General features: G+C 35.8%; 2 protein-coding genes across 2 annotated transcripts in view; one reads left to right on the top strand and one right to left on the bottom strand.

Annotated features, from left to right (window-relative positions):
* Nucleotides 1–2,468, bottom strand: part of LOC141436262 (uncharacterized) — a 29,166-nt gene extending 26,698 nt beyond the window's left edge. Inside the window, exon 1 of the mRNA XM_074099169.1 lies at nucleotides 2,194–2,468. Within this exon, the coding sequence (XP_073955270.1) occupies nucleotides 2,194–2,233 (40 nt within the window). The 5' untranslated portion in view covers nucleotides 2,234–2,468. The remainder of the gene's footprint in view (nucleotides 1–2,193) is intronic.
* The window catches only part of Gr21a (Gustatory receptor 21a), a 167,575-nt gene that overhangs the window by 41,440 nt on the left and 104,350 nt on the right, over nucleotides 1–21,785 (top strand). The gene's annotated exons all lie outside the window — the stretch shown is intronic.

Genomic DNA, 21,785 nt, shown 5'->3' with positions numbered 1-21,785 from the left:
AGTGACAATGCATAACTGTTATGCATTGTCACGGGAACTGAAAATGCAATAGCACATACAACGTGGATACCGATCGAAATCCTGAGTAGTATTCCTTGTAAAAATGTGATAGTATTGAAAATTATTTGAGTAAATAAATAAAATCATTTTTTTATTTTATTTTATTATGTAACGTAAGGTCAGGGTACTTTGGCCCTGAAGGGTAACTTTCACCCTTGGGATTAACTCGGTCCTGGTTTATTATTGCTTTGAGAATATGGCTCTTTGCCATGTGGTTGGTGTTAATTTATTAATTTATTACTTTTTATGTTTTTATTTTTAGTTTTAAGGTGGTTTTCATATGGGCCAAAAACCCTCCAACGGGTTAGAGTACCCCGAATTTACGGTACTGACGTACATTTAGGCTGTTCCGAAGTAATAAATCGAAAATCAGTCGTTTATCTGTTAATACTGTAGCTATTGGTATCAGGCTTTATTCATATGTACAGTCGAGTTCATAAACATGTGAGCAAAAGTTTGATCTAAAATATCTGGACACGCTTCTACACTTTTTTTTCTTTTATTCATCTTTATCCAGAGGGTAGAGGGTATTCGTTCATTTTTCAACTAACGTTTGGCAACCTGATTCATTTCGCAAACTCTAAAACTGTAAATATTTCAGGGTTTATTTCAGGGCCATCGTGTGGAGCCCTTTTGGTTAGGTTAGGTTAGTTTTATAAAAATCCTGAAATTATTACAGTTTCAGAAATATTAAACAGTTGCGAAATGAGAAATTGCAAAATGTATCAGGTTGCCAAACCTTAGTTGCGAAACATTAGTGAACCGGGTAGAGACTAAAAAGCCATATCTTTATTTTTTCAGTTCAATGAAATAACTTTTCAAAAAATAGATTATTGCAGTTATTAGTGGTTCGAAATAGATTAAATTTCATTGGTGAGTACCGTAATCTACCAGACTATGAAAAAAACGAAAAAAATATGCTCACTGACACACAATGAGATGAGGGGGGAGAGTAAAAAAAGTGACAACATTATCGATTGTGGAAAGACACGCACGATAACATTTCTGTATGAACATCATCTCGGCCTCAAGACAGAGACCTCCTCTCAAAATTAGAGGGCTTGAGTTGTAGTTGTCACTTGAGCTAAGTCCGGATAGGGACATCCACTCGCACACATCATAGGACTTCTTCGCAGGTGTATGGAGGTTTCCTCACGATGCCGCGATGTGAAGATTACTCTTTAATTTTAGTGAAGCAGGGTTTGCATATCAATGAAAAAATTTAAGATTTGTTTTAGGCGGTAAATCAAACAGTGGTACAACTGTTTTAAAATATTGTAAATGGACTGGTTTTACAAGGGACCTCTTAACCCCCCTTTCCACTTTTTCTTTATTTATGTTTGTAAAATCATGTATAGGTAGGTACCGACAAGCACTTTTTGGTCTACAGTGCTTCAGACTTCTTCAAGTGAATTTTTGTAATTCATTTACTACAACGGTTACTTTCCCATTGTAATTTTAATATTATATAGGTATGTTGGTAGAATCTTTTTAAATCAAAACTAATGATGCTAACCTCAAAACATCAAACACAACTTTCTGAATGAACAACAATATTATGTGTAGCTTACCTCCATGCAATACAAATATTGTGCAGAAAGGTAAATACATATTACAGTGCATTTAAACAGCTTTATGTTTTACGAAATTTCAAACTTTCACGTAAAAACTCGTATCGCAGGTAGCAACAGCAAGGTACTGTCGTTTTTTCGAAAGAACGTCAAACACTTTGCAATTGCATTCAGGAATCAAAGAGTGTAAGTAGTTTGTTTTTTATTTCGTTTAGAAATTTCACAAAGATTTGACGCAAAGTAGTTCCGATAGGAGTAAAGTACTAAGCTGTAGTAACTAAATTTCAATCTATTTTTGATGACATAAAGCAGTAAATACAGAATATGCTAAAAGAAAAGTCTAGAATATTCTTAATATTTTTGAGAACTATGATTTAGCTGATTAAAAAGTCCGGTATTTCTTGTACAAATATGCTTTGACAGATCTGAAGAAAATTACCAGAAACTTGCGGTAAGTTTTGAGGATAACAAAATGTGTCGGAAAACCACGGCTTTTGTTGTTGCCAGAACATTTTTATAAGGCTGCCGTGGACTCTGCTAAAGTATCTAAAGTAGTATATACCTGAAAGCTTGCTTCTAACTCTTCTGTCCGATGAAACCATTCGTTCAACATGATGTCAACACAACAGCTCTCTTCGCGCTCCTGACCAATATCCCGCTGCCTAATGTTTTCGTAAACAATTTACAACACATGATACTTTACCATGACCGCACATATATAAATAATTTCCTCAAAAATAGATAGATAACACGAAAAATATTTCAAAATCAATTTAAAAACTTCACATTTACACAATACTATGTGAACGCATTGAAGTCAGCGTAAATTGTCAAAGAGCTGTCGGATGACCAATCAGAGACAATGTAGATGTGGCATGTGAAAAAAGTAAATTAAAAGACTCAAATTATTGCTGGCCAGTATTTATCGGAGTTTTTTTAAATAAGGTTTTGTAACAGCGCGTGTTACTTTTATTTTCGTAAATCTGCATAAGCTTAACTGCCTTGAATTAAAATAAAATAAATTAAATTTTATCCATGAGTTGTTACTGCAAGGCCCCTTATACCTACACTTAAAAAGCCATATATATACTTATTTTATCGGTACATATTGCAACGGAACGTTGCTCGATTATGTTGATCAAAATTTACTTATTGCAGCAAACGCGATTTCGAAAAAAAATACTATACATTTTTATGAGTACCGTAGAAGTGTAATAAATATCAAAAACAGGCAAAAAAGTGACGGCATCGTTTCTTAAAAGAAATACAAGCGATGACAGTTCTATTCGTCTTATTAAAGTTACGTTGGTCTAACATTGAAAAAGTTTTAGAAAGGTTGTATTATCATGTGTCATCATCAGCTGGAATACGTCAACTTGCCACCTGCATCTACCGTTTGCCTGCAACTCTTACAATGTCGTATGTGGGTTGGAGGCCTTCTGGTTTATGGTCGCCACTCGAGTACCGTACCCTTATTGTTATAACAAGTTATTAATAAGCAGTGGAACAACTTGAAAGAAAACATCGTGAGGAAACCTGCACAAACCTGTGAAGCAATTCCAATCCGCAATGGACCCGCGTTGGAACTCCGGCCCAAGCCCTCTCGTTCTGAAAGGAGGCCTGTGCCCAGCAGTGGGACGTATACAGCGCGTAACATTTAGATCGGCCAGTATGGGAAAGTCTGAAACTACAAGACATACCGAAGATCTGTTCATAGGAACCAGTCATCGATTTTAGTAACAAGAAAAATTGCATTCATAGATTAAAAAAAAAAAACTTGTACTTATATTAATTCTATTTGGATATCGATAGTGTAGGTCATAAGCAAAGTTAAGTTATATGAAACACGATATCTTGAATAAATAAAATGCAGTGTATTTCATAATTATTAACAATGCAAGTTTTATTTTTCAAATCGTCCGGGTTCGATTCCTGAGCTAAATACAAGATTTTTCAAAATATTTAAATGCAGTTTTCCTTGTTACTAAAATCGATGACATGGTTCCTAAGAACAGATCTTCGCATGTCTTATACTTTCAGACTTTCCCATACTGACCGATTTGAATGATTGTTACATTCTGTACAAGGTGTTAATTAAATAACTGAAAACCAGAAAGTAGTTTGCTCAGAATCGAGAGTAGAATCGATTACACTACGTTTTAAATTAGGTTGTGTTTGTGTTTTTAAATCCCTTTTTTATTGCGCCCAGTCTAAAAGTTACGAGTGCAACAGGCGCCAATTCAATATTTTAGCGAGGTTGCATACTATTTCGATAATTTAATACTGGCCGCTTTGCTGTCAATGTGTGATTTTCTTCTAAAAACGTCAAAGCGCAACTGACAAATACTAATTATGAGTGTAGAGTTAGAAATGTAGAATTACTAACTGAGCAATACACACGAATATCTTTTAAAACAATGAAAGTATTCAAAAATAAAAGCAATCAACTAAGTTTAAAAATGAAAAAATATTTTTGGGGTGTCCGAGGTTTTCAGTTATTTAATTAACACCTTGTATAGGCTGGGATGATGATGAGTGGAACACTTACAGCGAAGTTCGTTGACCGTTGAATCTGCACCAAGATCTGTAACAAAGAAAAAAAACTGTTGATTTATTAAATTAATTTTTCTTCATCTAAGAACCTTTGCATGCCATGTTTTCTTCTCATAGAGCAGCCATACAACGCACGTGAGTACCGCAAAACGGGGTTATTCATTTTAAAAAGCAGGGGTAAGCTAGGTACTTTGGAAAACAGTTTTTACGCCAGTTCCTTAATTTTTTTGGACCATCTGTGGCAGTGAAATACCTACCTTCATAAATTACCTAACTTTTTACCTCATTTGCTCAAGCAAGCTATGAATATTTGCGTTTTTATAGCCATTTTAAATCTATCAAAGTAGCCCCAAAATTTCATGAAGTACCCCGGTTTATGGTATCGCGTTTGTATCAAGACAAACGCGCGTGATCTTTTGTCTGCATTATTATTTTTATCGCAGAGATAATGCCTAGCCTTTACACTAGGAAGCAATAGCTGGTAACCTAGATTTTTAAACCTAAAATGAACTGGTTTTAAATCAATAGTCGCTGTTATTCGAAACTCTTATGTTGTTGGCGTAAAGTTCAAAGTTGTAATCACGGGTAATACGTAGGGTATTAGAAACTTAGATCAAGGATTCAAGTTTACTAAATTATTACCTGTCATATTGCAGACGTAGTCGGCACGAGGTCAAAATAAAAGATTATACCTACATGAAAAAGATAATTGCTAGAGTAAACACAATGTTATTTATTACCTACTCATAAAAATGTTTCATCGACCTTTTGATATTTTGTTAGATATTGCCAATAATTAACTAAGAATTATTTTATTATATCACGCAAAAAAATTACGTTTCCTTTACCTTCTTTGTTATCTACTTGCATTGTCGTAATTTATGGAGGATGGTTTGTAATAAGTGACCTCTCACGTCACGCACGCGCACGACGCATTATTTGCTACAAGTAGGAAAAATGTTTCTGATCTCAAGTGATATTTGATGTTCCTTTATTAAGTTATTGTAGGATTCATTAATTAATATAGGTACAGAAATTAGATATTGTAAAAGAAAAGATTTTAAAATAGTAAATAGATAATAACAATTATAATAACAAATGCTATACCCTACCAGGGTTCATGTTAACTTTAAGAGCTTATGTTACATGTATGCAATATATAAATAAATAAATAAACTGGCCTCCAGGAGTCCGCTATCCTTCCTTTAATTTGAGAGTAAAATACGATCTTAGTCAAAGTCTAAGTCAAAATATTCAATTTAGGCTAAAACAAGCACTTATGAATGTCAAAAAAGCTACCACCAAGTCTACCATCATTATTATCACTAGGGATTCTACCATCATTCATACAAACGACAGAATAAAATACGTCTTTGTTAATTACAGCACAGTGAGCTAATAAGTACACTTCATTTTAACCCGGTCATCGCCCTTGTCGAATAGTATTTAACGTCCGGAAGACCCGGACACACTGCATCCGGCCCGGACAACCCGATGAACCCGGACTTCCGGCGTATCTTAGCAGGCTCTAGTGCGTGAAGCCGGCGCTACTGTGCTGATTAAATTTAATTGAAACGGCTTAGGCTGGTCGAGAGTTCCGCTTAGAGAAAGGAAGGTAGCTAGTGAACTTTTTGAAAGCTTTTATAATTGGGTAGGGTCAAGTGTCCAACAATGAAACACATAAAATTCAAAATCTCATAAATCTTCTGTTTTGACACATATAACTTTTATTGGGTTTCGGGTGACATACACAGTATTCTTTAGAAATGTGTAGTAAGTCATCAAAAAAATAAAAAGTAAAATAATGAGAAATGTTTCACTGTGTCCACAGTGGTGTACAGAATGAAACATTACATATTTAACAATGAAACGTGAAAACTAATTTAATCTGTTTCGTAATTTTTAGACGTATTTATGTAATACGTATTTATGTAATTGCACAAATATAAATAATCAACTATGATATTGATCAAAGTTATAAAAGTTTTAATTACTTTAACTTTAATCAGCCTTTATAAATGTCCCATGCGTAAATGTTTCATTGTTGACTACCTAAGGTATTTTATATTAACCTCAAACTTTTGCTTGCTAAATTGTGTCACTTTTACACGTGATCTAGTCCACGGTAATCTACGAGATATGTTTAATGTTAGGAAGGTTTCAAATATATTGAATTTATAACCATAATTTAATGAAAAATCTATAAAAAATGCTTTCAATATTTACTTTTGTGCCAATAATTCTGGAAAAGTTCCTTTACGTGACGCCGATGCAAACTGGCTGGAGTTCAGTAGGGGGTTCTCAAGGGTGTCCTTACGCGATATAGTGCACGATCTGGCAACGTGGCACTTTAGAAATATCGCAATGTTTCACTGTGATTTTTCAAAGATAATCTTGATTACATCATTATTAAAAGATAATTTGAACTTTTCTATAACAGCTGATAAGTAAAAGTAGAAACCCTATGTAGCTCCGACAGTTATGTATGACAAATGTTACCCATACTAATACTAATAATATTATAAATGTGAGTGTCTGTGTTTGTATGTTTGTCCGTCTTTCACGTCGAGACGGAGCGACGGATGGGCGTGATTTTTGGCATATAGATATTTTATGGGCCAGAGAGTGACATAGGCTACTTTTTATCCTGGTAAAATGCACAGTTCCCGAGGAAACAGCGCGCGATACCCGGATTCCACGCGGACGAAGCCGCGGGCAAAAACTGGTAAGTAGGTAGGTACATACAAATATTCTTTATTACAAACCACAAATCAGTACAATCATTTTATATTCATACAAAATTCAAGATAGACAATAGACGTCTTATCGCTTAAACGCGATATCTTCCAGTCACTTCCAGACGACCATTCGGGTAAAAAGCAATGGGACTGACTGACAGACAACATAATAGCCAAAACCACTAGAGCTAGAACAGTGATATTCGGCAGACATCCGTGCGGATCGTAAGAGCGTTCAGATTATCCGATCAGATATTGGATCATTTTTCATACATTTTACTTGCCCCGATATCGTATTGGCGTCCGATACCGATATCGGATCGGATAATCAAAAAACGCTCTAAAGGTGCGTAAGATACTCAGTACACTACTCAGTACTCTGTACAGTTTACTCATTAACTTTTGTACAAAGGATCTAATAGGAACCAGCGGGTTCTGTAAGTGCGTTAGGGACGTTTGTGGTCGGTCTCGTCGCTTCCTATTCCGGCCTTTGTCGTGTCGTCGCGACACGCTACGCACAATCAACCTGACATTAGTTCTTGTACGCACTCGCGATTTTAATATTTTTTCCGATTGGTTTGTTAAAATGTAGGTACCCTTTTTATGAATCAGAGGGCTTACTCCGAAGTTCGAAACTCAAATTTCGTATCGTACCGTCCCTCTCGCTTTCGTATTAAATAGTATAAGGGGCTGTTTCACCACCCATTGATTTGTCATAACTGAAGGTTAAATGAGATGCCGTCTCCGTCTATTCGAACAAAACAAATAGAGACGGTATCACATTTAACCGTCAGTTAAGACTAATCAATGGATGGTTCACCAGCCCCTAAGTGTCAGAGGGATTGAATTTAGTAGCCCTGCGCAGCTGTAGATTGATCGCGAGACGTGGACTGGATAAGATAACTACATTTTGCGACACGGTTATTTTAGGATCTAGTTATTTCTACTAGAGAACTATTCTTATAAGTTTTTATTCAACTGCAAACCGATTTTGTCCGAAAATCCTGAAAAAGTCCTGGTGGTCCGGCCAGTATCGTCGGGCCGAAACTCTTCAACTGTTGATGACCGACTTAAACTTTGGTTAAATTATTTAACTTGTATGACAAGGAAAGTACAGTCAACAAATAGCGAACCTACTGTGTTAAAAATAAAGCTGTGTTAAATACTTGTGATGTATAGATATCATACCTCGTTGAGTTTCTTGCCGGATTCTTCTCAACAGAGGTTTTTCCGAACCGGTGGTAAATTTCTTTTGACATTCATAAGTGCTTGTTATAGTCTCAATTGAATAAAGATATTTTGACTTTGACTTTGAAAAGATACAGTCACAAAAAAAACTTGTATTAGTACTTGTCCTATTTTACGACCGATTACGATTTGAGGGCCGGACAGCCAAGTGGTAAGAGAACCTGACTACGAACCTTGAGGTCCCGGGTGCGATTCCCAGACGGGACATATATTTGTATGAATAATACGAATTTTTGCTCTCGGGTCTTGGATGTTTATCCGTTGCCAAGTAGGTATCCATAGTACAATCCGTGAGCTCTTAGAAAAACCTTCGGGTTTCGGGGGAAATCGGAAGGATTCGTGTAGTGGGAAATGACAATTATCTTTTTGACTTAGTAGGAATCCATCACGTGAAGAGTGCACTCGTTGTGTTTTCATTGATTTATTTAAATAGTTTATTTTTCGTAAATTGAATTCCATGGGGAGTCAACTTAAACAGGGTATTTCTGTAAATAGCCAATAATGGGAAATTGTTTATAATGTATATATAATGTTTTTTCAAAGAAGCTAAAAGTTTCAAGAAATGTGTTGATTGAAATATTTTAATGGGGTTCAAGATCGAGTTATAGAAGCAACGAGGATTTGAAAAAGTACATTAAAAAATATTTAACGAAGCAGACCAAAAAAATTAAATTGACATACCCAAGAGAAGTAGACACGGTATAACAGCTCTACATACTTCCAAACAAAAGTAGTGTGTGAAGGCGGGTTGTTCTCTATTTAAAAAAACGATGGAAGAATTCGAAAAGCTAATTTTGTTTTATTTGTGTCATGACAAAAGGTCATATTGTATTAAAATTAGAAAAAGATAAATAGCGTAATATTATTACAATAAGGTTTATATTGTACTGATGGTTATTCTTTACTTAACTTTTTACGGTAACTTCGAAAAGTTTTGCAAGTTGATAACAAAACAGAACCGCATATCACGATCGAGTGTCATCGTCAATACCCGAAGTATAAGTACTTACTTCTAAAATCCAAAGGTTTTTTTAAGAGCTCACGGAGTGTACAAACTTTGCTTAGTTTGGGACTAGGTCAATAAATTGTTGTTAAGTGTCCCATGATATTTATTTGATATTCGATTTAATTTCATTTCATGCAGTTTTTGTAACCGTTTTTGCAGTTTCATGAAACTTGTTCCAAACACAACTTTAGGTTCAAGTGCCGTAAAGGACAAAATGACACTTTTCAGGACAAGCAAAAAACGTTTTTTATTTAAAAAAATCTGTTGTATTTCTTTTACGCTGTTGACCAATATTTTTGATGTCTATGACAAAAGTGCTTAGAATTCTTGTCTTTATAGGATAGTCTGGTTACCATAATAACTTATTTATTTATTTGGAGAACAAACAGAAATAAGTGTACAGTAGATAATACAAGTATTTTTAGTACTATTACGTTAAATAAGATAGTTAAAAAGTAAGTGTCCTATACACTTTGGCAAAAAACGTCCGGTAGTCCCTTACGTCCACATCATTTAAAAAAATAATTGCAATTTGGACCGTAAAGGTCACTCTCATTATAAATTAATGCAATTTTGGGGTTTATAGTTCACTATAACTTACTAAATACTTGTTATTTTCAGTATATTACTATAACTACAGAAGTCAATTATGTAAGAATATTTAGTATTTTGCTATAGTTATATGATATTATTGATTACGTAACGATAAATTATCGTAAAACACATTTTCACAGTGAATTTACATCCATGGATTAGTTGTGTAAATATTTATTAATTATAGTTTGGTTCATTGTTTTATGTTAGTAAATTAATCTAGGTTGTGTTGTGAATGAAAACACAATGATGATAATGGTAACAAATTATTTTAATCACCTTTAAAAATCAGATAACTCACAGCTCAAATACGTTAGGTATTTACTTCACTCATATAATCAACTAACGCGACTTAATCCAAACTATTTTTTGTAATGAGATTGCTTTAAATTCAAGTTATGTATCATTAACCATAATAAAGTATAATTTGTACTTTTTGCTGCATATTACAAAATACACTTGAATAGTAAAACTCTTAACGCTTTAGTTAGAATCAGAAAACAAAATTATTTTGTTTAAAAATTAAACTTTAAATTAACAGTACTTTTTTCTAGTTAAAGTACTCTTAACTTCATATGTATTCTTTGTACCAATATTTCTGTAACATGCCATATAAGTACTTTGCCTTTGATTTTCTAAAATATGGAATTTACAATCTATCAGTGCGTCAAATGAACAAAGTATGAAAACAAATCACTCGTGCGTCCCAGCGCTATCTAATGCTCGCGAACGCACACAACAAACCGTCGTCTGTACACGTGACGTAAATACAAGCACACGCAAGAATTTATGAATGGAGCCGTAGTTCGTAACGCGGACCTTGGGGCCAATTCTCGCGCTAATGTCGAACGCTCGATAAGTTACGATCGAACGGTGCAATGAACTTGGCCGAGAAAATGGTCATTGTTCTAATAGAGTTGTTTTGTTTTTCTTTAGGCTGTTTAATGAATGGAAGTTGTTGGGACACGGATTAAATATCGGTTCTACAAGTTTATACCTACTTATTTTATTTTACAATATTTGTAACACCTTTGTACCTATGTAAGTTGTTTTCAAAATTTGCAAGCCGAGATTCATCCACTTTTTTTTTTATTCGACTGGATGGCAAACGAGCGAGTGTGTCTCCATCGCCCATAAACATCTGCAACACCATGCACCATTGCAGATGCGTTGCCAACTTCTCTAAGATAGGATACCTCAAGTGCCAGTAATTTCTATAGTAATATGTAATAATACCTTGGGACAAATCACACCAGTTGACCTAGCCCCAAACTAAGCAAAGCTTGTACTATGGGTGCTAGACAATGGATAGACATACATATATAGATAAAAATATACATAAATACATACAAACATCCAAGACTCAAAGTAAAAACATTCGTATTCATCATATAAATATTTTCCCGTCGCGGGGACCGAACCCGCAACCGCTAGCTTCGTAGTCAGGGTCACTAACAACTTAGCTATCCGGTCGTAGTGATCAAATAAGTAGTCTTGGTAGATGTGTATGAAAATATAAATAAATAAAAAGATGGCAGCGTAAGTACAATAGACAAAAGTATAGTCAGCAAAAATTTTGTAAATAAAATAGAATTTATTTATAAACAAACAAATAATATATACAATAATTAACAGAAATAAATAAAAAAAGAACTAAAAGTAACTTACTCTAATCCTAAAAATCTATATTTACAAATATCACCCAAGTCGTTGCTATTGGGCAGGGTGCCCATAAGGCTGGCTGCGTTTCCTCGTTGTATGGCAATCCGTGGGGTCCCAATGTAAATAAAATAAATATTTAGATAAAAATATTTTAACAAGCAATATTTCCATGTTTTTAAGGTCAAATCTTGCCCTGAATTTAACCCACTTTTTAATGATCAGATCTTAAAATCCTTATGAGATTATAAAGTACCTATTCAAATATTAAGTCTCCATTTTGTATGACGAACGTTGAATGCTCTACGAATCCAAACGCTTAATCATCCCATCAAAACAAAATCACATAAACGGCCAAGAAATTTTCTGCATTTTCTACTCAATAGTAATACATTCCTTGTTGAAAACAACTGAATTTGTGAATCATTCTTGGCACAAACAGTATTGAAATTATGTGCAAAAAGGAAAATATTCACATCGGATAAGAAAATTATTGGCATGTGTGTGACCTTGACTGAGTTGAGTGTTGCTAATTAAAAAAAATAGAAATGTGTGTATACTTTAAATCTAGACCAGAAAAACCCATCGATGGTAAAATGGTTTTGCAATAGCACTCTGTAGTTAGCAGGGATAGGGAATCTAAAATTTAGGCACCTTCGAATCTATTTATTGTACTATAATAATTATAAATCTTTATTGTACAGTCTAGTTCTTAAACTTTTGAGCAAAAACTCGCACAAATTTGAACACGCTTCTACGCCATTAACAATAGAGTCGTGTTCACAATAATTATTTTTGATAAAATTTTTGCTCAGATACATAGAACTCGATTGTACATGAAACACATAAAACAGTTTACCTACCTACATTGAGAGATCGATGTACAAAGTATAATCATCATCATCATCATCATCATCAGGCCTACGCGTCTGTTCCAGACGAATTTCGGCGTGTTGTGTTACAAAGTATCATATGTACCTATTTATAATCGTACAAGAGGTTTTTGATTTCGAACTTTATTTTTTTTAATTTAGCTTGTATTTTTTAAATTTAGCTATTTTTTACCGTATATTTGCGGCTTTAATTTATTTTTTTATAAAAATAATGTTTATGTTTCTGTTTAAAAAAACCTGTTTTAAAGTTTTTAGCAAGTATTTTATGGCATAGCTATTTACAAGGAAAATTAATTGTAATCAATTGTGGTTTTGGTATAACTGATTCGCCACCTCATTACCATTCCAAGACTATGCGGAAACCTAATATTTTCTATTACAAACGTAATAACTTTCCGTTCACTATATCGTCAATTATTATGGCGCCTTGCAGTCAAAGTAAAACAAATAGTCATAGCTTATTATTAGTGATCGTTATCAACGTGCACTTTTTAACCCCCGACGGAAAAAGAAGGGTGTTATAAGTTTGACCACTATGTGTGTCTGTTGTGTGTCTATCTGTCTGTGGCACCGTAGCTCTTAAACGGGTTATTTTGCTACGTGTTATTTGTACGATAACCTAACCAACAAAAAGTTGGAAAACCCCCGACTTTGTCACTTTAAAGTTCAATGTCTCAAAAACGGCTGAACCGATTTTGATGAAACATGTCTAAGAACCATCGCTAGAAAACCTGCTTTCAATTAAAAAAACATAATTCAAATCGGTCCATCCGTTTAAGAGCTACGGTGCCACAGACAGACAGACACACAGATACACAGACACACAGCGGTCAAACTTATAACACCCCTCTTTTTGCATCGGGGGTTAAAAACAAATACATTTGAATATTCATTTTTGTACTATAAAATAAAATACTTACCTTCTTAGGATTACACCTCTAGATTTAACTCTTTACGGTACATACTAAATCTAGTAAGTCAAAGGATATTTTTTTTTAATTAATAACTAAATACTTAAATTGCCTTCCTGTGACATCGGTTACCTAACGTCGATAGTTCATTTAGCTATTTAAAACGGTTTTTTTCTAATCGACGTGAACGACCGACATCTAAATCGATTGATCAAATTTTAGTCATTTTATTCAGTATAATTTTGATAAATGATTATAAATGTACATAAATCTCATAATTTGTAAAATGTACATAAGTTTAAAATACTTGTGTATGTATTTTTTTTGTCAACCATACTTTGCTACAAAAAGTGCACATTGATAACGATCACTACTTATTAACTAACTAAAATTTAGCCGCGACCTCACACGCGCGTAACCATTTGGCCAGCAGCTGAATTAGAGTTCCGAGATTTTGAAGAAAACCCTGTGAAAATCCCCTTTAATTATATCGTAGATTTCATTAAAGTTGCATAAAATACAAACGCGCCAAATTTCATGTCTCTAATCTTAGCGGCTGTGAGAAGTTTATTTGGAACCCGAGAAAAAATCGGGATAAAAGTAGCTTGCTACGTAAAAGTAGTATGCTGTTATTTCAGACGTCCAGCTATCTATACCTATGCCAAATTTCGTCCAAATTTGTCTAACCGTTTTTAGCGTGAAGGACATAACATGCACATACTCACAAACTTTCACATTTAAATATAAATTAATAGACTTCGTAGGAAGAGGATTAAAAATGCCACGCAAGCTAATACAAGAGGCGCTCATGTGGCTAAAAAGCTAAATATCTATTTTGACTCTTCAATTACGCCCTCAACATACCGCTCTTGCTCAAAAATGGATAGGTAACTGCAGAGGCGTGGCTTAAAATGGATTATAGGTACATACAGTCGGTGCCCTAACGTAAGTATCGACTTTTCTATGCAACTAGTATGAAAAAGCTACTAGCGAGCTGTCGGTAGGCCTCCAACAAGATGGAGTGACGACCTGGTTAAGATCGCGGGATCGCGTTGGATGCGGAAAGCACAAGACCGGTCTGAGTGGAGAGCCTTGGGGGCGGCCTATGTCCAGCAGTGGACGTCTTTCTGCTGACATGATGATCATGTTGAGGAGTATGAAAAAGTGGATACATTAGTACTACTACTATACTTAAGTTAGGGAACCGACCGTACTAACTTCACATGTAAGTAGTTTGATAAAACATACACAGACCTCTCTCATATTGAGAAGGCTTAGCTTATAGTTCCCACAAGAGTGTGTAAATTAAAACTTCCCTCATACCATAAAATTGCTTCATAAATGAAGTGTAATGTAATTCTCTAATTTCTAAAAACTAAGCACAAGTTCTGATTTGAACCCACGACCCATTGCCGGAGAAGCCATAGGACCAACAACTAGACCACCACGGACGGAAATACACATAGTAAAATTTCTATTCTTTTTATTATTAGTTCTGAGGTTATAGCGCATATCCATTTTAAACTATTAAGTCACGGCCAAGGAAATGACGCAAAAAGCGGCTATATTCCAGGTCCGGCGTACTTTTCTATGTTTGACAATAGTATAAACTGATCAAAATAGAAAGACATGTACGCTGTATGATAAAACTTGTCATAACCGACCTCTTCTTTTTATGCGGATAGCGTCTCAGACCGTTCAGACCCATATTAAGTACTGCAAATAAAGCTTGGACGCAGTTTTATGTGTTTACAAATACCGTTTTTAGACGCGTGATGTCAAAGGAAACGGTTAGTTGTCTTGAGTTTTGACGTAGGATTGCAACGCTTTTTAGAATATCTAAGGTTTCTTATCTCTCTAATAATGATTCTTACTCTCTGTCCTTACAAACCATTACACCGTAAACATAAATGAAACTGATACCGCAACCATACTATCAATGTGATGTCATCTGCCAAGAAGGATGCCCTGCCGAGTTGGATTCGACGATGACCACATTATTGAAGTAGGGTCCTACTTCAACCATGCGATTTATTAGGTGTAAATGGAATTTACTGGTCCTATGTAGGTGTGATTGTCAATAACTTTTATGGGCAAATGAATGTAAGGTACAGTCGAAATTTTATACATCTGGCCAAAAATTCAACCAAAAGTATTTGAACACAAATTTCTACGCCATTAACAAAAGTGTCGTATTCACATATTTTTGATTAAATTTTCAACTCATTTGCACTCGCCTCATAAATATATAAATAATCATGGGACACTTGACACCAACAGACCTAGTCCCAATCTAAGCAAAGCTTGTACTAAGGGTAGTAGGCAATGGATAAACATACTTATATATAATACATACATATTTAACATTCAAGACCCGAGAACAAACATTCGTATTATTCATACAAATAACCTAACAACACCTAACCGCCGCCGTAACATTATGCTGAGTGGGGTCCACTTTATACTGTTCGATGTTATTTTGTTTTCCATCTAATGTATTTTTATGTGTATCGAATATGTGCAAATAATGTTTCTCTCTCTCTCTCTCTCTCTCTCTCTCTCTCTAATATTTGATATTATCTGCCCCGGCCGGGGGTCGAACTCGGGACCTCAAGCATCGTAGTCAGGTTCTCTTACCACTTGGCCATCCGGTCGTCAATCACTCAGGGTCTCTCTGAATCTTTTTAATGCACTTTAACGGGAATCAAATGCCACCGTAACGCTAGGTTAAAGATGTAGTCAGTCAAACGCGATCATTGTCAGGCACAGAATTTTCCTAGGCATTATAAAAAATTGCTCAATTTATTCACCTAAAAATCCAGGGCTTTTCCGTGTAATTAATTTCACGAGCAGTCTATCTGTATGCCATCACTTATGGCCCTGATATAAACAGAAAACCATTATTTATCTCACAGTAATAACCCGTACAAATTCCTAAAACAGTTATTGTGTTATCTATGCATAAATCGGTGACGTATTATGTGAGCAGATACATGAGATCGCAAACCGACTCGTACGAGTTAGTGACGCAAAACTGAAAACCCCTGGGTCTTGTGCCCGGATATGAATAAAGATAGTTCTAACAATCGGAGCAGTAAGCGGATATTTGTTGTCAAAGCAGATCCGGGTAGCCTGCGCAATATTTAAAGCGGGGTATTAAAATATTGTAAGTCATCATATAATGGATTTATAAAACAATTTTCACTTTTTTGTTTGTGGCTGTTGACATCTGATTAACCTTGATCTTAGCCGAAGATTTTACTTTATGCACTAGAGCATAAAAAGTAGTTTTATGTCGCCTAGATCCAGCATAAATACCAACTTTACGTGACTGAGAACTCAAAAACACTTTGTTTACCACAAGAGAGAGCTCTCTCCAGGCGCATGTTTTAGCGTCATGTATGTCTTGTTTTTTTTTCTATTGTTTTGTGATCGTGTTGCTTTTTATGGCGGTATCATCATTATAATAAGCTGTTAGGACCACTGTTGGACATATGCCTCTCCATCGACCTCCAGTTGCTTCGATTGGAAGCGGCCTGCATACACTGTGAACTTGCGGCTTTAACCAGGTCATCCGTCCATCTTGTTGGTGGAGGTCGGACGCTATATTATAAAGTGTTAAAATGAAAAAAAAGTGGCCTAACCTTTGGCCTTTTAAGCAGAGGATCGGTTATTTGCGAAATCACATTTGAAATTAACCATTTGATGAATCTGAAACTTACATAAGGTAAACGTACGAGTGCTCGTCACTGTCCTAATAGTTGGCATCTTTAATCTTATGTCATTAGCAATAGGCATGACAGCAGGGCGTCGTCTACTGGGCACTAGCATGTCGAGCACTCGAACATTTAGCTTACACCTGCGTAGTAATTCAATGGTACTGGTAATGGTGGCTTGAGGTATCCCATCTTAGGCCTCTAGGTTGGCAACGCATTTGCAATACCCCTGGTGTTGCAGATGTTTATGGGTGGTGGTGATCTATTATCGTCAGGAGACCCACTTGCTCGTTTGCCATCCAGTCAAAAATAACACCAGTAGTTGAACCGCGTAGGAACTATAGCCCCAACTCATTTAATCTAAGAGGACGCCTGTGACTAGCAGTGAGACGTTAACAAGCCAGAGATGGTCAGGCTAATTATAATATACACATATTATGTATAGACCACCCCAATTATTCTATTAATATAAGATAAGATAACATTTATTTGCAGAAAAAGGGCTATATAATATTGTTTTTAAATTCCAGAGAAATAATGCGTTGTTTGGAAGAAACGTGTCAAAATGGTGTTGTACAGCGCCATCCTGCTTTGTCTCATTTTTTTTCCCGTTCTGGCGGTGCACTTTTATATTATACTCGTAGATAATTCGCTTTTATTATAGCGTTGTAGCGGCTATAGTGATACACATTCCGTGAAAACTTCAAGTTGTTACCAATTACAGTTATATTATCATCATCTCTGGCTACATACGTCCCACTGCACATCATCATCATCATCATCATCAGCCTATAGCAGTCCACTGCTGGACATAGGCCTCCCCCAAAGAGCGCCATTGCGCCCTGTCCTCGGCTAGACGCATCCAGCTACTACCAGCAGCCTTTCGCAAATCGTCACTCCACTACGTTTGCCAAGACGCGGTCTCCAGTCAAGAACTCGTTTACTCCAGCGGTTGTCGGTTCTTCGACAGATATGACCAGCCCACTGCCACTTCAACTTGCTAATTGCTAATGCTAATGCAGCTAATGCAGGGCACAGAGAAATAAAATGATTTATAATGATAAGGTTCCACGATAGCCTAGGTATCAAAGTAACTCACTGTACCTACCTTAAGTTCTAGCTCGATGTTGTACACCACATTCATATCAATGACGCTACTCGTAACTATTAATAAAACTCAGTAACTTGTTCTAACAATCATCTATTCTCACACCTAATATCCATTTCATACAAACATTGGAAACTACGTTGACCTGTTTCTGTTGTTTTAGTAAGTCACTATGACGCACGTCAAGACTAGATTACCATCTGAACTGAACGATTAAAATTAAACAACAGCATGGTCATGATCGTGATTGTTAAGTCATAGCTCCAACGAGACCAATAACCACAAGTCAGTACATAGTTCCGCCTGTTTGTAGTTACAGCTTTACAATAAAATGATGAAGATGATCATCATCCCAGTCTAAATACGTCCCACTGCTGGGCACAGGCCTCCTCTCAGAATGTGAGGACTTGGGCCGTGGTGCTCACGCGGGCCTAGTGCGGATTGAGAACTTCACACACGCCATTGAATTGCTTCACGAGTGTGCTGACCGTTTACTGTAAGCTCATGGTAAATTTCAATAGTAATTTCGTACATGAATTATGAAAAAGTCAGAGATGCAATCATGGATTTACAACAACGATTTCCTTGCTTGAGATACCATAGATCATGGCTTAATATATGTATGCACTTAACTAATTAGGTACACATACATTTCAGTATGCAAAATAAAAAAATAAGGTTGTGTTTCAATCAGAGATGTGCGAGGATGTGTAGCGAGGAATGTGATTTTCATGAACCAATAGGAACGCTTCATTTACCTCGCCTCGCTCCGCTCAGCTGTTTCCAGCAGAGCGGTGCTGTGCGAGGCTAGGTAAATGAAGCGTCTATTGGTTCATGAAAAACACATTTTGGTGGAAACACAGTCTAACACGATAAGCTATTTTGTATTACAACCAAAATCAATTGTCATTACTTATGAATAAAATAATAATGAATGAATACATGAATGGATGAATGAATGGTAATACTCAACTCAACCGACAATTTCTGTTTTTCAAAATATCACGAGAATGTTAAATAAGTTAATAGGAGTTTTTTTTTTGCTGACTGTTCTTGCATTGTCGTCCAACTTACATTTCATTTGAAATGGGGCATAATTAATTACAGGGGGTAAATCTTGTGAGATGAAATTTATCTGACGGATAAATGTGATGCCGTCTCTGTTTGTTTTATTTGAATAGAAGGAGACGGCATCATCACATTTATCCGTCGAATAAAATTAACCAATGAGTGGTGAAACAGCCCCTTAACCTAAGAAGTTGTTCTTAGGTTAAGGGGAACTGGACAAGTTAAATAAAAGCTTATAAAAATGTAACCTGTAGAGGAGGACAGCTGGACATGCGTGGATGGATAGACATACAAAAGTAGATTGAAACGGAGGCGCTTCGTGCACGCTCAGTTAATTATACTGCATAATTTATTTTGTGTATAAACAGAAAATTTTCATACGTAGTTTTAAAGATCATTGACCTTTATTTTCAAAGAAACGGCTGAACACAAATGTTGAAACAAGGAAAATAGAAATAAAAACTTACGCTTTTAAGTGGCTCTGTTAACTTCCTTTCATCAACTTTTGATCTGTATTATTATCACAGTTTAATTCTAGCCCATCAATATCGCTACACACAAGTTTGCATGAATCTGAATGATCAAGACCAATGCTTCTTTTATATACTTACTTAGATACGTCAGAATTTAACACCCACGAAATTACTACCAGTTAAACTCCCTTCACGTCAATTTTTTCACCAGCAAAATGACACTTACACTTCCCCTGCTAAAAGGGTATAATTGAATCTGTGAATTATACCAGTAAATTGGGCTGGTTTTATGAAAATCCCATTTTCCATATTTATCTTGATAGAAACTGAGGTCTGAGTCATGGTTACGCATAGTGTTGTAACGTTTGTTTTGTCTGTGTGTCTGTATTGGCGCGAGTGAATGTGAAGGTCACTTTCACTGTGATTCACCGCGGAACCATGGGCCATCGCGACGAGATACGTAACTTGATCTCTTTTGATCCCAATTTGGGTCAACTTTCGGATTTTTGGCATGTGGCCCAAGCTACGACACGCTTCAAACCTAAACAGCTCGGGCATTTACTTTGGCATCGTGGCCTTGTGACTGAACGGTGTCTTTATATTGTTTCAGTGTCATTGCCACCTCGCATGAGAATTATTATCTTTTGGTCAGTATTATTGACAACATAAGACAGAATTTATTAACTTATATTCTTTATATCGTATGTTTTGAAACCTTGAATATTACCTTTTTCAACGAGAGCTCGATTTCATAAACAAAAACGTTGGCCTTTAAAATTCAATAAACACAAAATTCCCTCAAACGCAATAGTCAAAAACACTTAAGCCTGAGTTCCTTGTGAAGAAATGCGAACTTTAAGAACATCAAACAATACGAGTCACAGAGTCAAGGCTGCAGACGCGACGTTTTCAAAATTTGGGAATACCGTGTGAGTCAACTGTTTTTTTTTTGTCTGCCGATGGTTCCAAAAGGAGCCACTGCATCATACAGCCCAAAAATCGATGTCCAAGAGTGAATAGTCGGTAAGATGAGTCTGCGGTCCGATACCGTTGCATTCACATGCTTAAGCGATGATCATGGCCAACTGGCCAAGCCATTGCAAAAAGAAAAAAAAAATATGACGAGAGACGTGCCGAAAAGCATGTGTCAATCGACAAGACCATTTTCGTGTAAGTACGGCAGATTGCATTTGATTGTGTGGATGGACTTATTTCTTTATTTATAAAACGAGTACACCCAGTGGAAAAATAAAATAAAAACAGTTTGTTCACATCCACATTGAAGCAGATACTTATTGAGCTTTTGGCATGTCATAATTTGATCAAGATTGGTCCAGCAGTTGCCTCTGCTATACATATTTAGTTCGGTATTTTAATTAGCACAATCAAATGGTGAGGTTGAAATAGCCTTTTTTTATATGAAATCTTGAGAAATGTGCCACAGTTCTGATATTGTCGTCACCGTTACTCACAAATCAAACAAATATTTGTCATCGCTGTGTGTACTTTTGATTGCATCAGCAGCTAGCTGAGTCGCGTGCCGTAAAATATCACGATATTTTTAAGATAAGAATTTCTCACTTACGCGCACGTTAGTTCTAAATTTATCTTTGGTACTTGTAATGAGTACTTTTTAATTTACTAAAAGTCTTCGTGATTTTGGCGTTGTTTTTTCTAATTTTGACGTTTTATAATGTTATTTAATGGCTTACATCTCAAGTATTTAACACAACTAAATATTTAACACAATAGATTCGCTATTTAAATTAAGGAATCGCCGATGCGGACCGGAATTATTTCCAAAACATCCCTGTCCCTGATATAAATTGGGGAAGTTCATTAAGTCTTACTTGGCATCATGGCCAACTATACTTTTTTTAAATATATAGCCATACTACCCATGGACCATGCAACATCAGAGGATAGTAGATATGCGTCGCCAGCCTAGAGGGCTTAGGATAAAATACATTTTAACTGTTACTGTGATAATTAACAGGTCATTTCACCAGCTGTTTAGCCTTCGCCGGAACATAGCAGCGTAAGCACTGCTGCTAGTTGGCCGAATATAAATATAACACACACAATGTGACCGAATAGGCCAAATATGGAATCGTAAGCGAATATCACTGGCATCTCAGATCATCTGATTCAGACTCTGCTAAGGCATGCACTAGCGATATAACGTAC

This window comes from Choristoneura fumiferana, chromosome 16 (assembly GCF_025370935.1).
Source record: "Choristoneura fumiferana chromosome 16, NRCan_CFum_1, whole genome shotgun sequence".
NCBI lineage: Eukaryota > Metazoa > Arthropoda > Insecta > Lepidoptera > Tortricidae > Choristoneura > Choristoneura fumiferana.
This window is presented reverse-complemented; position numbering and strand designations above follow the sequence as displayed.